General features: G+C 40.8%; 1 protein-coding gene across 6 annotated transcripts in view; it reads right to left on the reverse strand.

The window, feature by feature from the left end:
- Window positions 1-441: 441 nt before the first annotated feature.
- Window positions 442-17,738, reverse strand: part of DSCAM (DS cell adhesion molecule) — a 336,141-nt gene continuing 318,844 nt past the window's right edge. For all 6 annotated transcript variants that reach the window (XM_072138796.1, XM_072138794.1, XM_072138795.1 and 3 more), the window contains one exon: window positions 442-6,431. In XM_072138796.1, coding sequence (XP_071994897.1) covers window positions 6,079-6,431 — 353 coding nt within the window. In that variant the 3' untranslated portion in view covers window positions 442-6,078. The remainder of the gene's footprint in view (window positions 6,432-17,738) is intronic.

Below are 17,738 nucleotides of genomic sequence, written 5' to 3' on the forward strand. Positions count from 1 at the left end.
AGAAATGATGATATATATACAAGACAATATCTGAGGCTAGGAAGAAGCCAGCAGCTTCATACAGGTATTGTTGGAATTGTCGTAACAGGCTCTCTCCAGCTGTGCTAAAAGTATTTTTGTCAGTAACTTTAGAGTTACACTTTTAACCGTTAACACTTGCGATCAGTATGGTAGGGTTTCAAGTGTGGGTTTTGGGTACTAAACAGATTTTTCAAATTTAGGTTGGGCTAAATTCAAATGTTAATGGCTTTGCTCATCAATAGACGACTGCAGTTCTAGAATCAGAATCTCTCTCATATTTCTTATCTATCTATTTAAGTTGATCTATACGTAAATCTCGCTCTCTCCCCATCTACTGTACATTGCTTTTGATTTGTTAGATTTCATATTTTTCTTTTCTTAAGAAAGCGATTAACCAGACAAATAAAAACACATCACACGTTTTGCAAGTGAGAATTTTTTTTTTTTAATTATTAACTCATTTAGAATTGGAAAACTGAGGCAAAGATGGGCACGAGTTATAGTAAATCAGTGAATTATTGGACCGAGACTCAAATCTGATATTATAAATTCCACAAGCTACACATCCTGTCCCCCATCTAATACCTATTTCCCAATCACACAGTGAAAATCAGTTAGGAAATCTAAGCATGTAAGAAAATGGCTGTCCTATATGTCACAATACATCACCGTCATGTAACCAAAGTCATAGTGCATAGTGAGGCCGAACAATGGTGGACACATAGTGGGTGAAATGACAGAATAATGGGAGATGACAACAGTTTACACCAATTTGAAGAGAAGGGTTTAAAAAAACTTTGGTGATAGTTTTTTGAAATTTTTGAAAAAATTGGCTCAATTTTGTAAATATTGTTTACCCTGCAAACTTTCCATAGTAATTATAAGAACAGTTAAACATATAAAAATACATTGGAAGATGAAACAAGCCTAAAGGTGGTCGTACACTAGAGATTTAAGACATTCGAATGTGAAGATGTAGACTGATTTTTGCCATAATTATGTAAATAACAATTACCAGTGCTGGTATTTGGGCTGAATTGGTGGCAGTGTTTAAAAGTTTCAGTCCCTCCTGAGCCTCAAGCCATTACATGTAGCCCGGGAACACTGAGGCTCACCAGCTTCTTCAGGTATCAGGGGCAACTGCTACCTTTGCTCCGCCCATTTCTCCATCCCGTCAAATAAAAGCTCCACCCAGATAAGACCCGAGCAATAGATAAAGAGCTTACGACTCTGTCATCCACAAAAACAACCTTCACAGATGATCTGCGAAGGGCACAGGAAATAGTGCACTGTCTTATCTCTTTAGTGTATGACCCACTTTACACGGTGAAGGGTGTGAAAGATTTTACCACTTTTGAAATAATCGACATCCTCCTTGGAGGACAGAAGTGCACAAAATAAAGGAATCACTAAGGTTACTACTGCTGGCTTAGGAGTAGGATACTTCCGATATCATCGCCCTCAAAATTCATCCTTCAGTTGTAAGGTCAAAATTTTATTATTATGTCATAAATTTAAAAAAAAACTATAATCAACACTGTTTCACTTTTTTAATTTGAAGAAAGAAAATGGGAAATAGTGAAACAAAAAAAAATATAAAAACAATCTAAATAAATTAATAAAATTCATTTATAAAATAAATACAATATAATATTTGAACTTGATAGAAGCCAGATAGAAGACTATCTGGACTTTAAGATGGAAAATTTTATGGTCTCTAGACTGTCTCCACTATATTTAGATGGCAAATTTTATAGAAATGTGTTTTTTTTTCTTTACAAAAAAATGAAAATGAGTGATTTGATTCTATAGATCTACAGTGATTATGCATACAAGAAAACGCAAATTAAAAACAGGTTTCAATTTGAAGTGGGACTTAAAATTTACTCGGGCGCGGGTTTTGGTTTAGTTATGGAGATTCCAGTACAATTTTGTTTTTCGTATTTTGTTAGATGATATATAACGATAGCAGAGATTTTTTTCCCCATTTTGATTAACAGAATATATAATTTTACGCACTGAGTTTTGTAGAAAATTTTAACTTTTTAACTTTTTGATTATTTGACGCATTAAGCTCAATTCATTTAGTTTTACTCTGAAAAATTAGAATTCTTTTGCAAAATTGAAATGGATAATTTTACACTTTTCTTTAAAAATGTTTTGGACAAATGTTTGATCCTAGGTTTTTGAGTTTTTAAGTCATTCACAATAAAAAAAAAATGATGTTATGAAATCTCGTGTAGTAATAAAACATTATGTACAGAATGGATACAAGATTCAGAAAATGGAAAAAAGTGTCCTTAAAAAAAGTTTTTGAAAAAGTCTCTGCACACTCTTGAAATGGAGACAAGCCAGAAAAGGCGACAGATACTGTACAATCCCACGGATCGGGTAACGATCAGCTCAACACAAAGTACGTTATCAGACAAAATATAAAAAGAAGAAGACATCTACTCTTGTTACAAAAATATATCTCCACCCATTGATACCATATGATCAAAAAGTTCACAGTCGTCAAATCAGCCGCCGTGACCGACGTTTCGGATCGCACCACGATATGCTTCACGATTTTGCAATAGTCAATATCTCCTCTAAATATTTTTTTTTGCTAACAACCTAATTTGTGTTGCACCATATATGTCTACAGTATGTAAAATTTTTCATAAAAAATATTTAAAAATGTAAAATGTATATCTGCCCAGACTGAAACGATCGCTCCGGATTTTCTTATTTCAGCCTGAAACATTTAGACTTGTAGGAAAATAAAATAATCACGTAAAATTTTGGATCACTTAAAAAAATCAACTAGATAAAAACATTTCTATGTAAGATAAGTTTTATTCATTTCAAAGCTGAAGGAGTCGGGTTTGAAAGCAATGACATTTTTATCCTGGATGAAATTTGGGGATTTGTAGAAGTATTTTTTTTTGTCTTCAAAAATATGAGTGAAAAACATCTGGAAAGTAATGAAATGTTTGGATTTAGTTTTTTACTTTAAGTTTCAATTACTTATATAACGGACATTATGTAAAGGCCTATTGCTTTCAAATTAGCCCAAAAATATGAAAAGAACTGAAAAACAGATAAAGCCTAAATGTCGGGTTTTATGGTTATAATTCAATTAACATTGGGAGTAAATATCGGTAACAATTACCTAGAGGCACAATGGGGGGGGGGGGGGATTAATCAAGTCGTGTACAAGCCATGTTTTAGTTGCAATAATCGGTGCAGAGCTGGGAATTGCAACTACTCCGCCTACTTTGCCAGTTGGGGGCGGAGCCGGGCTACACAGTGGGCCGGCACAGGGCAAGAACCCTATAGCTTGTGTTAGGTTCGTTCCTAGAACTGAGCCAGGCAAACAATCTGCCCGACAACAGCGCCCATGATACCGGATATCTATCTAGAGCCTCCAGTTAGACCCAGGAGGTGCCAGAATAATGCACTGGAAGAGACCACCTGATAGTAGATGGTTCTACCAGTAAAGAAAAACACTGAAAAATACATTTTATCACAATTTGTCAGTGTTTTCTAAGTAATTTCTTATGTGTAGTAATAGCACAACTCTATGGGCCGGATTTATCGAGGGGGCACCTACTGCCGGTGTATGACAATCTGCCCTTAGATATTGCACATTTTGTGATTTTCACACAAACATCAACAGGGACACAATAGTTTGGATGATCAACTTTTTTGAACATGATGTCACAGCAAAATTGAATGATCAGCAGGTACAAAAAAAAAACAAAAACATCTGATGCAAACCTTGTCTAAGACTATCAACTGAAGAAGAGCTCCTGAAGAGTGAACCACCCTGACCAGCACATTTATACTTCTTGCTACCATTGAAGGGCATGAAAAGTGATGAGACAACTTTATTTGTGAAAAAATATAAAATGACCTTGAGTCTTAGTATAATTTTTGGAAATTCAGCCTTCAACACAATCCGACTCAGACTGATTACTGGGTGTTTTTCAGTATATTTTTAAATAATGTGGTTGGATAAGTTTTTATGTATTTTAATGTGACTTTCATGTAACTAAAACTTCTTTTGGTTCTCACTTTTAAAAACTCATGGAGGTAAATTCCTGTGGCTTGTTGTCTTTGGCCTGCCCCTTGCATCAGTTTCTTAAAAGGAGGGTGGGGTGTAGGTAGAATCCGGAAAAGAAGGAAGTGGACTTTAAAATGCTGACGATTGGTCTTCCAGATATGCACTGTGATTAGAAAAGGGTTGGCCAGAAATTTTAATGGATTGCCCATCCATAGGATCCCACACTCCCTAGTGGCTGGACCCTGTAAGAACGACCATGGCTCTTATTTACTTCTATCGGAGCTGCAGATGTAAAAAAAATTCCACAAAAAAAGAACCTATGACCTCACTGGAATCCAACCATTCCATGGTATGTTTAACCATGTGACTCACTGATTGTTTATTTTTATACAATGATTCGACGTCAGTTAAAACGATCGTTAGGTCTATAGGACAATGTATCTCTCTGATACCTGCCTCGAAACTGTGTGGATAGACCGTAACAAAGATGAAAGGACTCAACGGTTGTGGCCGGTGTTAAGGTTTGGCTGCCGGACCTGGACATGTTGCTGGCCAATCCAGGGAATTGACGCCCCTAGCAACTATCCAGGGCAATGACTGGCCACTGGATATGGCTAAGGAGGTCAATGTGGCGGATTGGCTGATCCAGCAATATGTTAGGGTTAAGCGGCCAAACCTGAATACTAGACCTGACCATCGGGTTTGCTCATCTCTAACCGCAATAAACGATGTGGGGACAAACATCCTCCTGTATCCCCGGCTTCTGCTGGATCTATTGTGTTTAACCCTGGGCCTACCAGAGGACGGCCATTGCGTTTTGGTATACTGAGTTCGGCCCTAGAGAGAACTTTTATTTAAACATTTGAAAAATAGTATTCAAATGCCCAATAAATAAATAAAAAATAAACTGTGAACTACTTATCCAACCAAATTATCTTCTGTAAAACCAAAATCGAACATTTTCTCGATGAGTGAAAGACCAATGAGTGAACTCTGACTCTTATGATAGCAATGAATAATCTTATTGATTTTGAAAATTTTTCTTTACATTATTAGTACGGGAATATTGTATCCGTATCAATAAGCTGAATTTCCATTGGATCGCTGACGATCAGACCACGTGTCACTTTGCAGTCATTGGCTACATGTTGGGAATGTACAGTATGTGGATCAGAGCCCTTATGGATTTCGGTGATAGCCCTTCATCACATACCTGACTTTACATAGAGACAACCTGATAAATAAATGGAGGTAAATCTTCAAAAATTGCTTTTTCCAAAAACATACAGGATTCCACAACTCGGTTTGGAAAAATGAAACTTATTTTAAAGCCTTGTTATAGTGCATATTCTACCTATCGGTAAAGAAAGATTTTTTTTTTAAAAATTTCAATTGAGCCGGCAAATTAAAGCAGGCATCACAGCAGAAGGCAGAAGACCCTTTATTCCTCAAGAACGAAATTCAATGAGTCATAAACTACATAAAAAACCCCTATCTTCTCCGATAGAACCCAAAATAAATGTAAATCAAAACAAAAATATCAACTTCTCTGACCCCCGATGATTTTTGTCTCCCTCTCCGTAGCTCTGAAACGTTATATCTGGATTCTCTTGTGTTCAAGTAAAAAGTTCTCATGCACCAGATTCTACAGAAATAATTTTGGTAGAAATGTGAGCGGTGACATAAAAAATAAAATAAAAACAGGACCCAAATGCTTTCGAGAGTTTCATATCCGGGAAGAGGAGATGAATGGGGTTTTTTTTTTTGTTTGTTTGTTGTGGGTGGATCCAAAAGGAAAGAAAAAAATTATCAAAAAGAAACAAGAGTCTTTGCACAGTTTTTGTAAATTTACCGTTTCAATGTTTTTGGCAATCTTTTTTTTTTTTTTTTTTATTCTTTTCTTTAAATTATAAATGTTGGAATTCAGTAGAAAAAGGTAGCTTTGCTTTGCATTTTGTTGTATCTGTTAGTATTTACAAGCTTTTTTTTTTGTATTTTTTAGGTTGTTGTTATACCAGGGTGTAGGATTTTGTGTAAGGGTTGTTTCCTTTCAAGTGCCCCCGGGAGTCCAGCAGTGATTCCTGTGAACTGCTTATTTTAGCTGCCTGTCCAAGCTCTGTGGCCTCTCGGGGAGGTACCGGCGCAGCGGCCGCCGCCCCCGCACTGGGCTGCCACGACTGTACTTCACGCGCTGAAGGGTTCTCCATGGGGATTGGTTCCAGGACTGTGGGTCGCTTCAGAGTTCGGCTTTTCTGAGGTTCCAAGCAAGCCTGCCCCAAACCCAAGTCTCTGCTAGTTCCTGAAGCACCACGATTTAATAAAAAGTCCATTCTAAGGTACGGTGGCAGGTTCATCACATCACCTTCAGGGAAAGAAACAGAAACATGTGGATGAAACATAATTACACACATTAGAATATATTTGAAAATTTGTTTAAAAAAGGGGTCTGTAGTGTTTATCTTTTTAGATATAGCGCCCCCATTATCCACATGCAGTATTACAGTATATTACCAGTCAACAGGACATGAATATTTTTTGGACATTTTATTAGAGATTTTGAACTCTAAAACTGATAAAGGCCCCTTTCATTGTTGCGATCAGAAGGGATCTATACAGTTTAAAGGGAACCTACCACCACAAATCTACCTATAAAGGTAGATTGGGTGGTAGGTGGATCAATGGGACGTGAGGATAGCCCTTTTAAGGGCTAATCCTCACGTCCCTGCACTTTTTTAATAACTTTTATTAGGTATTTATTCAAATTTACTTATGCGGCTACTGGGGCGTGGAGTAGCCGCATATGAGATTACACAAGGCGGCTACTCCACGCCCCGGTAGCCACTTTACCCCTCCTACTCACCCATCTTCGGCGCGCAGCTACGCGGAGCGATCCTGCCGTCTGCGCATGCGCAGAAGAGCAGGCCCGCGCCTGTTTCGGAGTAGTGACCGCGCAGACGCGGGCCTGCTCTTCTGCGCATGCGGAGACGGCAGGATCGCCGGACGAGGGCGCGCAGCTACGCGTGAGTAGGAGGGGTAAAGTGGCTACCGGGGCGTGGAGTAGCCGCCTCGTGTAATCTCATATGCGGCTACTCCACGTCCCAGTAGCCACATAAGTACATTTGAATAAATATCTAATAAAAGTTATTAAAAAAGTGCAGGGACGTGAGGATTAGCCCTTAAAAGGGCTATCCTCACGTCCCATTGATCCACCTACCACCCAATCTACCTTTATAGGTAGATTTGTGGTGGTAGGTTCCCTTTAACTATTGACCTAGACGAAAATACATTCCAATCAGGATATTCTCAGTAACCTTAAAGGGGTTTTAAAAAATAAAGCTATGACGCAGCGACCCAGTGGCCGTTTCTGGTATTACAGCTCAGCTCCACTGAAATACCAGAACAAGACTGTGGGGGAGTGGATCCTCTGGATCACCGTGGACGATCACCTGGGACCAGAGTCTAAGTGGTTATCCGGTTGTCACCAGAGCCCGCCGCAAAGCTGCTTGGACAACCTGAGGTGTGGTACCGCCAGGTCATTCCACTGGTGCGACTTTGCCCGTGGTGGCAGCCAAGGCGATGTTCATAAACGGAAGGCAGGTTCGTGGTCAGGGACAGGTAGGAGGTCAAGACAGGCAGCAAAGGTTCAGGGTCAGAAGCAGTACAGAAGGTCAGGGCTGGCAGCATAGGAGTGTAAACGGGAACAAGTCCGGGGTCACAACAGGAAATCACACTAATCCTAATCCTGGTCATGGAAACCAAGCTAAGGCTGTGAGGCACAAAGATCCGACAGGGTTTGCAGGAAGAGGGCAGTTTAAATAGCATTCTGGGAAATGGCCAGCGGCAATTAACGCTGCACTGGCCCTTTAAATCTGCTGAAGACGGCACGCGCGCGCACAAGGAGATGGGGATGCGCGCACACAGCCGGCGGACCGGAGGCAAAAATGTGCAGGCTGGCACAGAGGGGCATGGGTGAGCCAACGATATGGGTCGGGGGAGCACTCGTGACAGAGGCATGTATCACTCCTATCGCTTTCTTTTTTTGTGCGACTTTTTAGGCGCAGAATCAAGCAGCGCAGCAAATTTAGCCGCCTCCAGGATGCAATGCAGCGGCCGCATTTGTCTTTGTAGCCCAGATGTTTGTTCAACTTATGAGACTTTTGGGTTTGGAATTGTTCCATTTTTGCGCCTAATAAGACGCAAAACAGAGCATGCTAGACCCAGATTTACTTTTGGTAAACTACTATTTGGGACTAAAAAGTGGCACACCACAAAAATTTGCAAACCGGAAACACATCACATGTATCACGAAGGGGAAAAACTTAAGATACATTGCAACGATTATGTAGGACAACTTCAGGAAACTTGAAAAGGTGGCACCCGAAAAACTATAATACAGGTGCCCCTGTGAATGGCTGTGGCACCGTTTTGGAAGTCTTTAGAAGCCTTGAAAACTTCTCTAAAAAAAAAAAATTGACAGCTTAACAAAAACATTTTTCAATTTGTTTGTAAATAGGTCAACTAAATTTTGGTCCGACTTCATTCACCCCCAAGGTCAAAGCAAAACTTATAAACTTATTATGGACACATTTTCACCTTTTTATTAGGGTCATCAGACCTAATGTAATTTTAGAGGGTGAAATCAACTTATATGGTGATGTCAGTGTAGAATGTCACCGTTCCTGCTTCTTCACTAAGGCCATTGATTGGGCAGAGCAGTCATGTGACTGGCAACACTTCCAGTATTAAGGGCCTTTTTCACTAAATGCTACCTTAATCCTATCCCGACCCCAGGTTATACTGGTTAAACTAGAAACCCCTTTAACATGGAACATAGAATTATTCTCAGCTTTACATTAAAAGGGACAGAAAAGAAACCTGCCCTGGTTCTCTGCTCCAGTGATTCAGGTTTTTGGCTTTGTACCTGGTCGGAGGTTCTGGGAGCGAAGGGATTCAATTCGGCCAAAGAATTACTTTACTTCCTCATTTTAAAAGCACGAACACAATGCCGAAAACTGCAAGCACGACCTACCCGTTTCGGCATTATGTCTCACTTCCTCTGATGTCACTTCCTTTGTTGCTCCCAGGCCACTTATTGGCTGAAACTGGTCCCATTACTGCCACCTCACTGCTGAGCATCAACTACGTGCCCAATTCAGTCAGGACGTGATCCACATATACACGTTTTTTTCTATATCATGTAGAGCAAGGGGAGCAAATACATTTTCTAAAGTCACCTTAGACAACTGATCAATGGCCAAAAAGTTTTAACTACTCAGTAATGGTCTCATTGATCACAGGTAGGTAGTTGGGTTATTGGGAACAGCAAACGTCCCAGTCAACGTTCTTGCCTCTAATTGGATTCCATCGCAATGTTATCAATTGTCCATTTCACAGAACTGCTGATACTACGAGGGACGCCTCAGCCGCAGCGGCCGCTCAACTCCATGAATAAAACACGATTTATCTCTCCCTTTCTGTTTCCAATTTGTTAAGGCACAATGGAGCTGAGCGATCTTGTTATCCAGACAAAGCTTTATTAAGTTTGGAGCAGGGATCATTGCCCCGCAGCTCTAATTACCTTCTCTCAGCATCGCAACATCTTATTACCAGCGAGAGTAAACTATTCCGCTATATCCGTCCTGCACAGCAGAAACTTTCAATAATTTATGGGTTAAAAAACTAATTAGCTGCATAGTGATAGATGGTCGCAGGGGCCTGTGTCCTTAAAGGGGACCTCTGACACTGGACTCCCATTACTGGAGATCAATGGCTTTGTATTCATAGAATATGGATTGGGCAGAACTTAAAGAGAACCTTTCATCCAAAGTAACCCACCCAAAATAAAGACCTAAAAACTATGTTTAACAAGCGTTGCCCTTATCCATGGTTCCTCTCCGTGGTTGCAATGTTACAAAAATCAGTTTGTAAACTTATATGCAACTTACCGGATGTGAGTCCAATGAGACTTATTGAGTTCTGCGTATTAAAACGTACTTACAATGTCCCGCCTGCATGTTCATGATTGACAGGTCTCAGGGCTATTATATTCTGCTGTATGGAACATTGAGAGAAAGCTCATTGGGTACTTATTCATGTGACCAGGATGACATCATCTAAAGTTCTGTTACATCTGCAACGTCTACCCCATCTATGTATCTGAACTTACAGCAGCCTCCATGGAGGATGGGGAGGAGTAAAACTCCATGGAGGCTGCTGTTATTTCATTTGATCAGATATATACATAGTGTACAGTTTGCTAATGTTAGGAGGCTAAAGGACCTGAGATGATGTCACCCTGGTGTCACAACATTGGCATGACAACCAAGGTTTGGCTGCAGTGGTCATGAGTCCTGATGATGCATCATGGGAGAAGAGAAATTGGTGGTGAACAATAGAAGTGTTTACATGGCAACAGAAAAGGAAGGGTAAAATATTATTTATTGTAGTAATTTATATGATTTTCATCAGTTTTTTTGTAAAACTCAGGATATTAATTCCAACCTTCCTCGAATGCTACGATATTTATAACCCACGTTCTGTTTCTATGGCATTTGTCCGTGCCCTTGACCCCATGATGTATCCGGTAACAGCCGAGAGCCTCTACGTCACCAGAAAATGGAAAAATAATTGCAGCGTGTTTGTGCCGTGCGGCGTGACACATTGTGTGACCGCCTTAGTCACCGCACACACCGCCGCCGCTAGCCGCGCTCACAAAGAGCTGACACAAGCGCTACAAAGAAATCAGGATGGATGGCGGGCTCACCCGAAAGACAAAAGTCCTATTGCACAACATCTTAAAGGTATACGGCTACATTCACACAATGTATGCCGGTACGGCGGGCATACATTGGCGCAGGGGAGAGGAGGAGGGGATATAGTGATATATGGTGCACGGCGCCTTATTCCGGGGAAACATAGGACATGTCCTAACTTTCTCACGGCTACGGAACGGCACAGTGCCGCACGTGTGCTGCACCGTACCACTCCCGGAGGGCGCCGCGTGCCCATTGCCGCCTATGGGCAATATATGACGTATATACGTCCCCCATACATGTGTGTGAATATAGCCTAAAGTTGAGAGAAATAAACAGGCAGGTCAACTGGTCAATCTGTAATCTCAGTGGACCCCGTAAAACAGTCACTTTTGGACTATGAGCCCAAATATCCCCAAATCACTGAACATATTACCCCAATTTCTATAAACAGCATGGTGGGAGGGGCTTCATTTTGCCGCTTTAGGAGCAGAATAATTTCCCATAATGTATAATTCTCTTCCTACTCGGTGTCTCTTCTGTAGGATCCTCTATTCATAGCTGTGGCTTGTCACCACTACAATCACCGCACGCCCCCTTCTACCCAGTGTTTACTATGGGGCGAGCTATAAATACCCGCCCGCCAGCGGATCCCGCAGTAATTATTTTTTCCATGATGAAACTGTATAGTTATTTTCTCTTATGAATTTCGATGTGAAATGTGAAAATTAGATTTTCTTTTCTTTCTTTTTTTTTGTGATATTGGAAAGCAGATTAGTTTAAGCTTTTACGCTTTTTCATCCAGACGACAGATCCTGGAGCCGTCGGCTGAGAGCAGCTTCTATGAGATTACACTGAACGCGCAGATATATGGAGGCTCCGCAAGTACGTAGGATTGAAATTGTAGAGAAGGAACAAACAGACAGGAAAAACTTATTTATATTTCTGCAGAAAAGTAATTTTTCTATGAAAAAACGAATTGAAAAAATGTGTTGTTAATAATGGGAGGTGCCAGCCTGAACATCAGCTCAGCATGGGCGGGACTAAATATGGGAACAACTTCTAAATATGGGAAGAACTACAACTGAGAACTAAGGCTGTGCATGTGCGGTACCTAACCTGGACTGATTACTGCTAAGCATGGGCGGTACCTAACCTGGACTGATAACTGCTAAGCATGGGCGGTACCTAACCTGGACTGATAACTGCTAAGTATGGGCGGTACCTAACCTGGACTGATTACTGCTAAGCATGGGCAGTATCTAACCTGGACTGATTACTGCTAAGCATGGGCAGTACCTAACCTGGACTGATTACTGCTAAGCATGGGCAGTACCTAACCTGGACTGATTACTGCTAAGCATGGGCGGTACCTAACCTGGACTGATAACTGCTAAGCATGGGCGGTACCTAACCTGGACTGATAACTGCTAAGTATGGGCGGTACCTAACCTGGACTGATTACTGCTAAGCATGGGCGGAATCTAACCTGGACTGATAACTTCTAAGCATGGGTGATACTTATCCTGGACTGATTACTGCTAAGCATGGGCGGTACCTAACCTGGACTGATAACTTCTAAGCATGGGTGATACTTATCCTGGACTGATTACTGCTAAGCATGGGCGGTACCTAACCTGGACTAATAACTTCTAAGCATGGGCAGCACCTAAGCTGGACTGATAACTTCTAAACATGGGTGATACTTATCCTGGACTGATTACTGCTAAGCATGGGTGTTACCTAACCTGGACTGATTACTGCTAAACAGGGGTGGTAATAAACCTAGATAATACTTCTAAGCAATGGCAGTGCTAAACCATGAAATTTCTGCTAAGCATAGCCTGTTCCAAACTGGATATTAAGCATTGGTGGAAAAGAACCTTGATATTACTGCTAAGCATGGGTGGTACTTAACAAGGATAATTCAGAAATCTTTAACCTTGCATGGGAGTGGCCTGACCCTAAGAGATCACACGATCTATGAGAGGGGGTCATTTGCAATAAGACAGTGCCCTTAAAGGATGCCTTTCACCAAAATTTGAAGCAATTAGTAGAAAAGGGCATGTACCTGAGGGGGTAACAATGTTTCATGACTTGCATTCTATGTAGTGGTTTTCCCCTCTGCAGGTGATCCTCAGTTCTTCTTGAACTGATAGACCTAGCTGCTGTGACTTGCCTCCTCTCCCTCCCCCTCCATAGACTTCATTGTAATCTGACTCCTCTGTGACATTTAAAGAAGGAATTCTAAAGAAATGTCATCAAGGACGGAAGGAGAATGAAAGGAGCCAAGTAAATGGAGAAAGAATCATTTTCCTCTGATGAGATCTTTTGCAATACTTCTTAAATTAACTCCAACTTAAAGGAAATTTCCACTGGGACAACTTAGAATCCAGTAGACATGGTGCTACTAGACCCTTCTAGACTCCCAACCTCCCGCTCCTCCATTGAGACATCATCCAGGGAAGAGTCAGAGCTTCTTCAGTCCAAAAAATTTCTATCCAAGAATTGTGACTATAAATCAGCCATGATGTCTGTGCTGTTCTTGGCGGCTCGGAGAAAGTCATTGAAGAATCTGTAGAGAAGAAGAAATCTCGTCTGGCGAGGAGCAAGGATATAAAAGCTGCTCGTGTTTTACGACGAGGAGAGAGGGTGATCAATGTGTCACCGGGGCAGGCGAAGCGGCACGCCATAACAAATACTGACTTATTACATCTCATCATGAGCCGCTGCACCGGGGGGAACTTCTCCGAGGCTGCAAGGCAGGGAACAAATGAACAAAAAAATCCTGTAAGTCTGACTTGTCTGGCTTGTTATGAGGTCGAGGGAGAAGATGGAGGAAAAAGATCAGGCTGGTATTTCCAGATATTAAAACCATCATTTTTACATTTTGGAGAAAAAAAAAACACGTGACGCCTCGGTTATGAAGTTATCTCGGAGCGTTCCCATCCAGTTATATATCTCAATGTTCCCGAGCTCCGGATGAAATTAAGACGCCTGAGAACACGGAGCGCACATTACGGTGAATTTATAGGATCTATTCCACAACTTAAGAAGAAAGGGGGGGGATCCTCGGGTTAGATTTAGGATGACCCTTCATCGCCAACTCAAGATGTCTGCTTGAGGTGGGGTCTAAAATATAATGGATACTTTGAACAGATCATAGGGGGGGGGGATGTGATGGCTTTGGTGATCCTTCAAGAATGATTGAACGTTCATATTATTTAGCAATTGTCGGAGACGTGTCCTGATGTCATCAATTATCCACCAATCGGGTGCTCAAAGCTACCCAGGTCAGTGACATCACATCCTCTAGTTATAAAGCCTGAATGGAGCTCAGTCCAATTACGACAAATGGGGGTGAGCTGCAGTACCAAACACAGCCACGATACAATGAGACCTAGGAAGTCCTAAGAAGTGGTGATGTTGGGTTGGACATGAGTTTCCTCGTCATATAAGACCAGTACTATAACATGGCGTTAGTGGTGGGGGCTGTGATGCCCATTGACTTTGGTGGTTCAGGTGGGGTGAGTGTATGGTCTGCAACCAATGGGTGGAGGAGGCCTTCAGGGTGTCCATAGGGTACAGTAGGCAGAGGGGGCCCTTAAAGGGTCTTTACCCCGTATTAGTAGATCAGTACTATATCCAGTGCATGATAGTTGGCACAGATTTTGGCTGTCTATAACTACAGCATATACTGTCCTTACATATAGCACATTATATAACCCCACATTGTACTAATCATACAGGACTTATAGGAAAGGTTCTTATAAATGACATATCTCTGCTGCAGGAGGTGGATGGTGTCGTGTCGGATGGTCAGCGATTGTATACGGCCGGACAGACGATCACTCTGCACTTGTACAGGTGAGCCTGGAATAATGGCGGATACATAATACATGAGAGATGCCGCATCACCTTCCCGCCACGATCTGCTTACTGCTTCATGTATTATTAACCGCGGCAGATAAGGATCTTATCACCAAACAGCGGAACAGTATGAACCCGACACGTCTCACCTCCCGAGGAGGATTTCTAGGACTCCAGGATAAACGACACATTGATCCACGAGGTCCGACAGAGGCGACTCCATAATGTACAGGGGAGACCCGGGAAAATATGAGACCCCATTACTCTATCTATCTATCTATCTATCTATCTATCTATCTATCTATCTCATATCTATCTATCTATCTATCTATCTATCTATCTATCTATCTATCTATCTCCTATCTATCTATCTCCTATCTACCTCCTATATATCTATCTATCTATCTATCTCCTATCTATCTATATCTATCTATCTATCTCCTATCTATCTATCTCCTATCTATCTATATCTATCTATCTATCTCCTATCTATCTATCTCCTATCTATCTATCTATCTATCTATCTATCTCATATCTATCTATATCTATCTATCTATCTATCTCCTATCTATCTATCTATCTATCTATCTATCTATCTATCTATCTATCTATCTATCTATCTATCTATCTATCTATCTATCTATCTCCTATCTACCTCCTTCTATCTATCTGTCTATCTATCTCCTATCTATCTATCTATCTATCTATCTCCTATCTATCTCATATCTATCTATCTATATCTATCTATCTATCTATCTCCTATCTATCTATCTATCTATCTATCTATCTATCTATCTATCTCCTATCTATCTATCTATCTATCTATCTCCTATCTATCTATCTATCTCTATCTATCTATCTCCTATCTATCTATCTATCTATCTATCTCATATCTATCTATCTATCTATCTATCTATCTCCTATCTATCTATCTATCTATCTATCTATCTATCTCCTATCTATCTATCTATCTATCTATCTATCTATCTCCTATCTATCTATCTATCTCATATCTATCTATCTATATCTATCTATCTCCTATCTATCTATCTATCTATCTATCTATCTATCTATCTCCTATCTATCTATCTATCTATCTATCTCCTATCTATCTATCTATCTATCTATCTATCTATCTATCTCCTATCTATCTATCTCCTATCTATCTATCTATCTATCTATCTATCTATCTATCTATCTATCTCCTATCTATCTCCTATCTATCTCATATCTATCTATCTATCTATCTATCTCATATATATCTATCTGCACATCTATCTATCAATCTCATATCTATCTATCTCATATCTATCTATCTCCTATCTATCTATCTCATATCTATCTATCTATCTATCTATCTATCTATCTATCTATCTATCTCCTATCTATCTATCTATCTACTCAAAGAAAATGTAAGCAGCACACAAACAATTCAGATGCAGGTGGGTGCAGGCACAATGAGACCAGGCCTCAGGTCTCTCGCAGACAAAAGTAGGAGAAAGTAGGCAGCACTCCGAAAAAGTCCAATTGATGGTGTTTAAAGGTGAATTCTTTATTCCATAATGCCAGGTATAATAAAGTGCAACGTTTCGGCTCAACTTGGAGCCTTTTTCAAGTCGCTTGAAAAAGGCTCCAAGTTGAGCCGAAACGTTGCACTTTATTATACCTGGCATTATGGAATAAAGAATTCACCTTTAAACACCATCAATTGGACTTTTTCGGAGTGCTGCCTACTTTCTCCTACTTTTATCTATCTATCTATCTATCTATCTCCTATGTATCTATCTATCTTCATCGTTATCCACCATTCACAGCCCTGGCTTGGTGTAAGGTTCCCACCTGCTGTAGAGAGTTTGGTATATGAGAACACAAGGGGTTAAGCTGTGGCGCGGTACAGTGTAGGCGCAGATGGTGCCCGCAGGCTCAAGCAATTATTTTCATAAAATTCTCTCTTTTTGTAAGACAGTACAAGATATAAAGTTACCCAGGCATGGCCAATGCAAACAAAAGCCCTTATATTGCAAATCCAGTGTCTGCTGCCAAGACTTTATATTCTGACAATCTATTGTCACCGCGAAGATCCTGAAACTGAGCCACATACATGATCCTACTTTATATAGACATCAAGACGAGCGAGAGAGGTACAGAGCATCCAATCACTGTTATATCATCATATTATCCTACTGTACTCTATGCATAGAGCACTACTACCCCCAACATGGCCTGACACTGAACACTGGACATGACCAGACTACAATCTATTATACTCTATACATAGAGCACTACAACCCCCAACATGACCTGACACCGGACATGACCAGAATACAATCTATTATACTCTATACATAGAGCACTACAACCCCCAACATGACCGGACACTGGACATGACCAGAATATAATCTATTATACTCTATACATAGAGGACTACAACCCCCAACATGACCTGACACCGGACATGACCAGAATACAATCTATTATACTCTATACATAGAGCACTACAACCCCCAACATGCCCTGACACTGGACATGACCAGAACACAATCTATTATACTCTATACATAGAGTACTACAACCCCCAACATGACCTGACACTGGACATGACCAGAACACAATCTATTATACTGTATACATAGAGCACTACAACCCCCAACATGACCTGACACTGGACATGACCAGAACACAATCTATTATACTCTATACATAGAACACTACAACCCCCAGCATGCTATGATGAGGACTATAGTGCAGTGCAGGAGGTGAAAGCTTTGGAATGGGATTTCCTCCCATGTGCAGTAATGAAGTGTCCGATGGGAGTTATACAAGTCTCTGGAGAAGCTGCTGCGGCCCGGGAGCTTCTGCATCCGACGGCCACAGACAGAATGTTCTCTGTTCACTATCCATCCAATATCTCAGACTGCTAGTCCTTACAGAGCAGGACCGCCCCATTGTGCTATGTGATGTCCTATCATATTGTGATACAGAGCACCAAATCCCCAGCATATACAGCCGAAAATGGTAAAAAAACAAATTTCTCTACCTGCAATCAC

The sequence above is a fragment of the Engystomops pustulosus genome, chromosome 2 (genome assembly GCF_040894005.1).
Source record: "Engystomops pustulosus chromosome 2, aEngPut4.maternal, whole genome shotgun sequence".
In the NCBI taxonomy this organism is placed as follows: domain Eukaryota; kingdom Metazoa; phylum Chordata; class Amphibia; order Anura; family Leptodactylidae; genus Engystomops; species Engystomops pustulosus.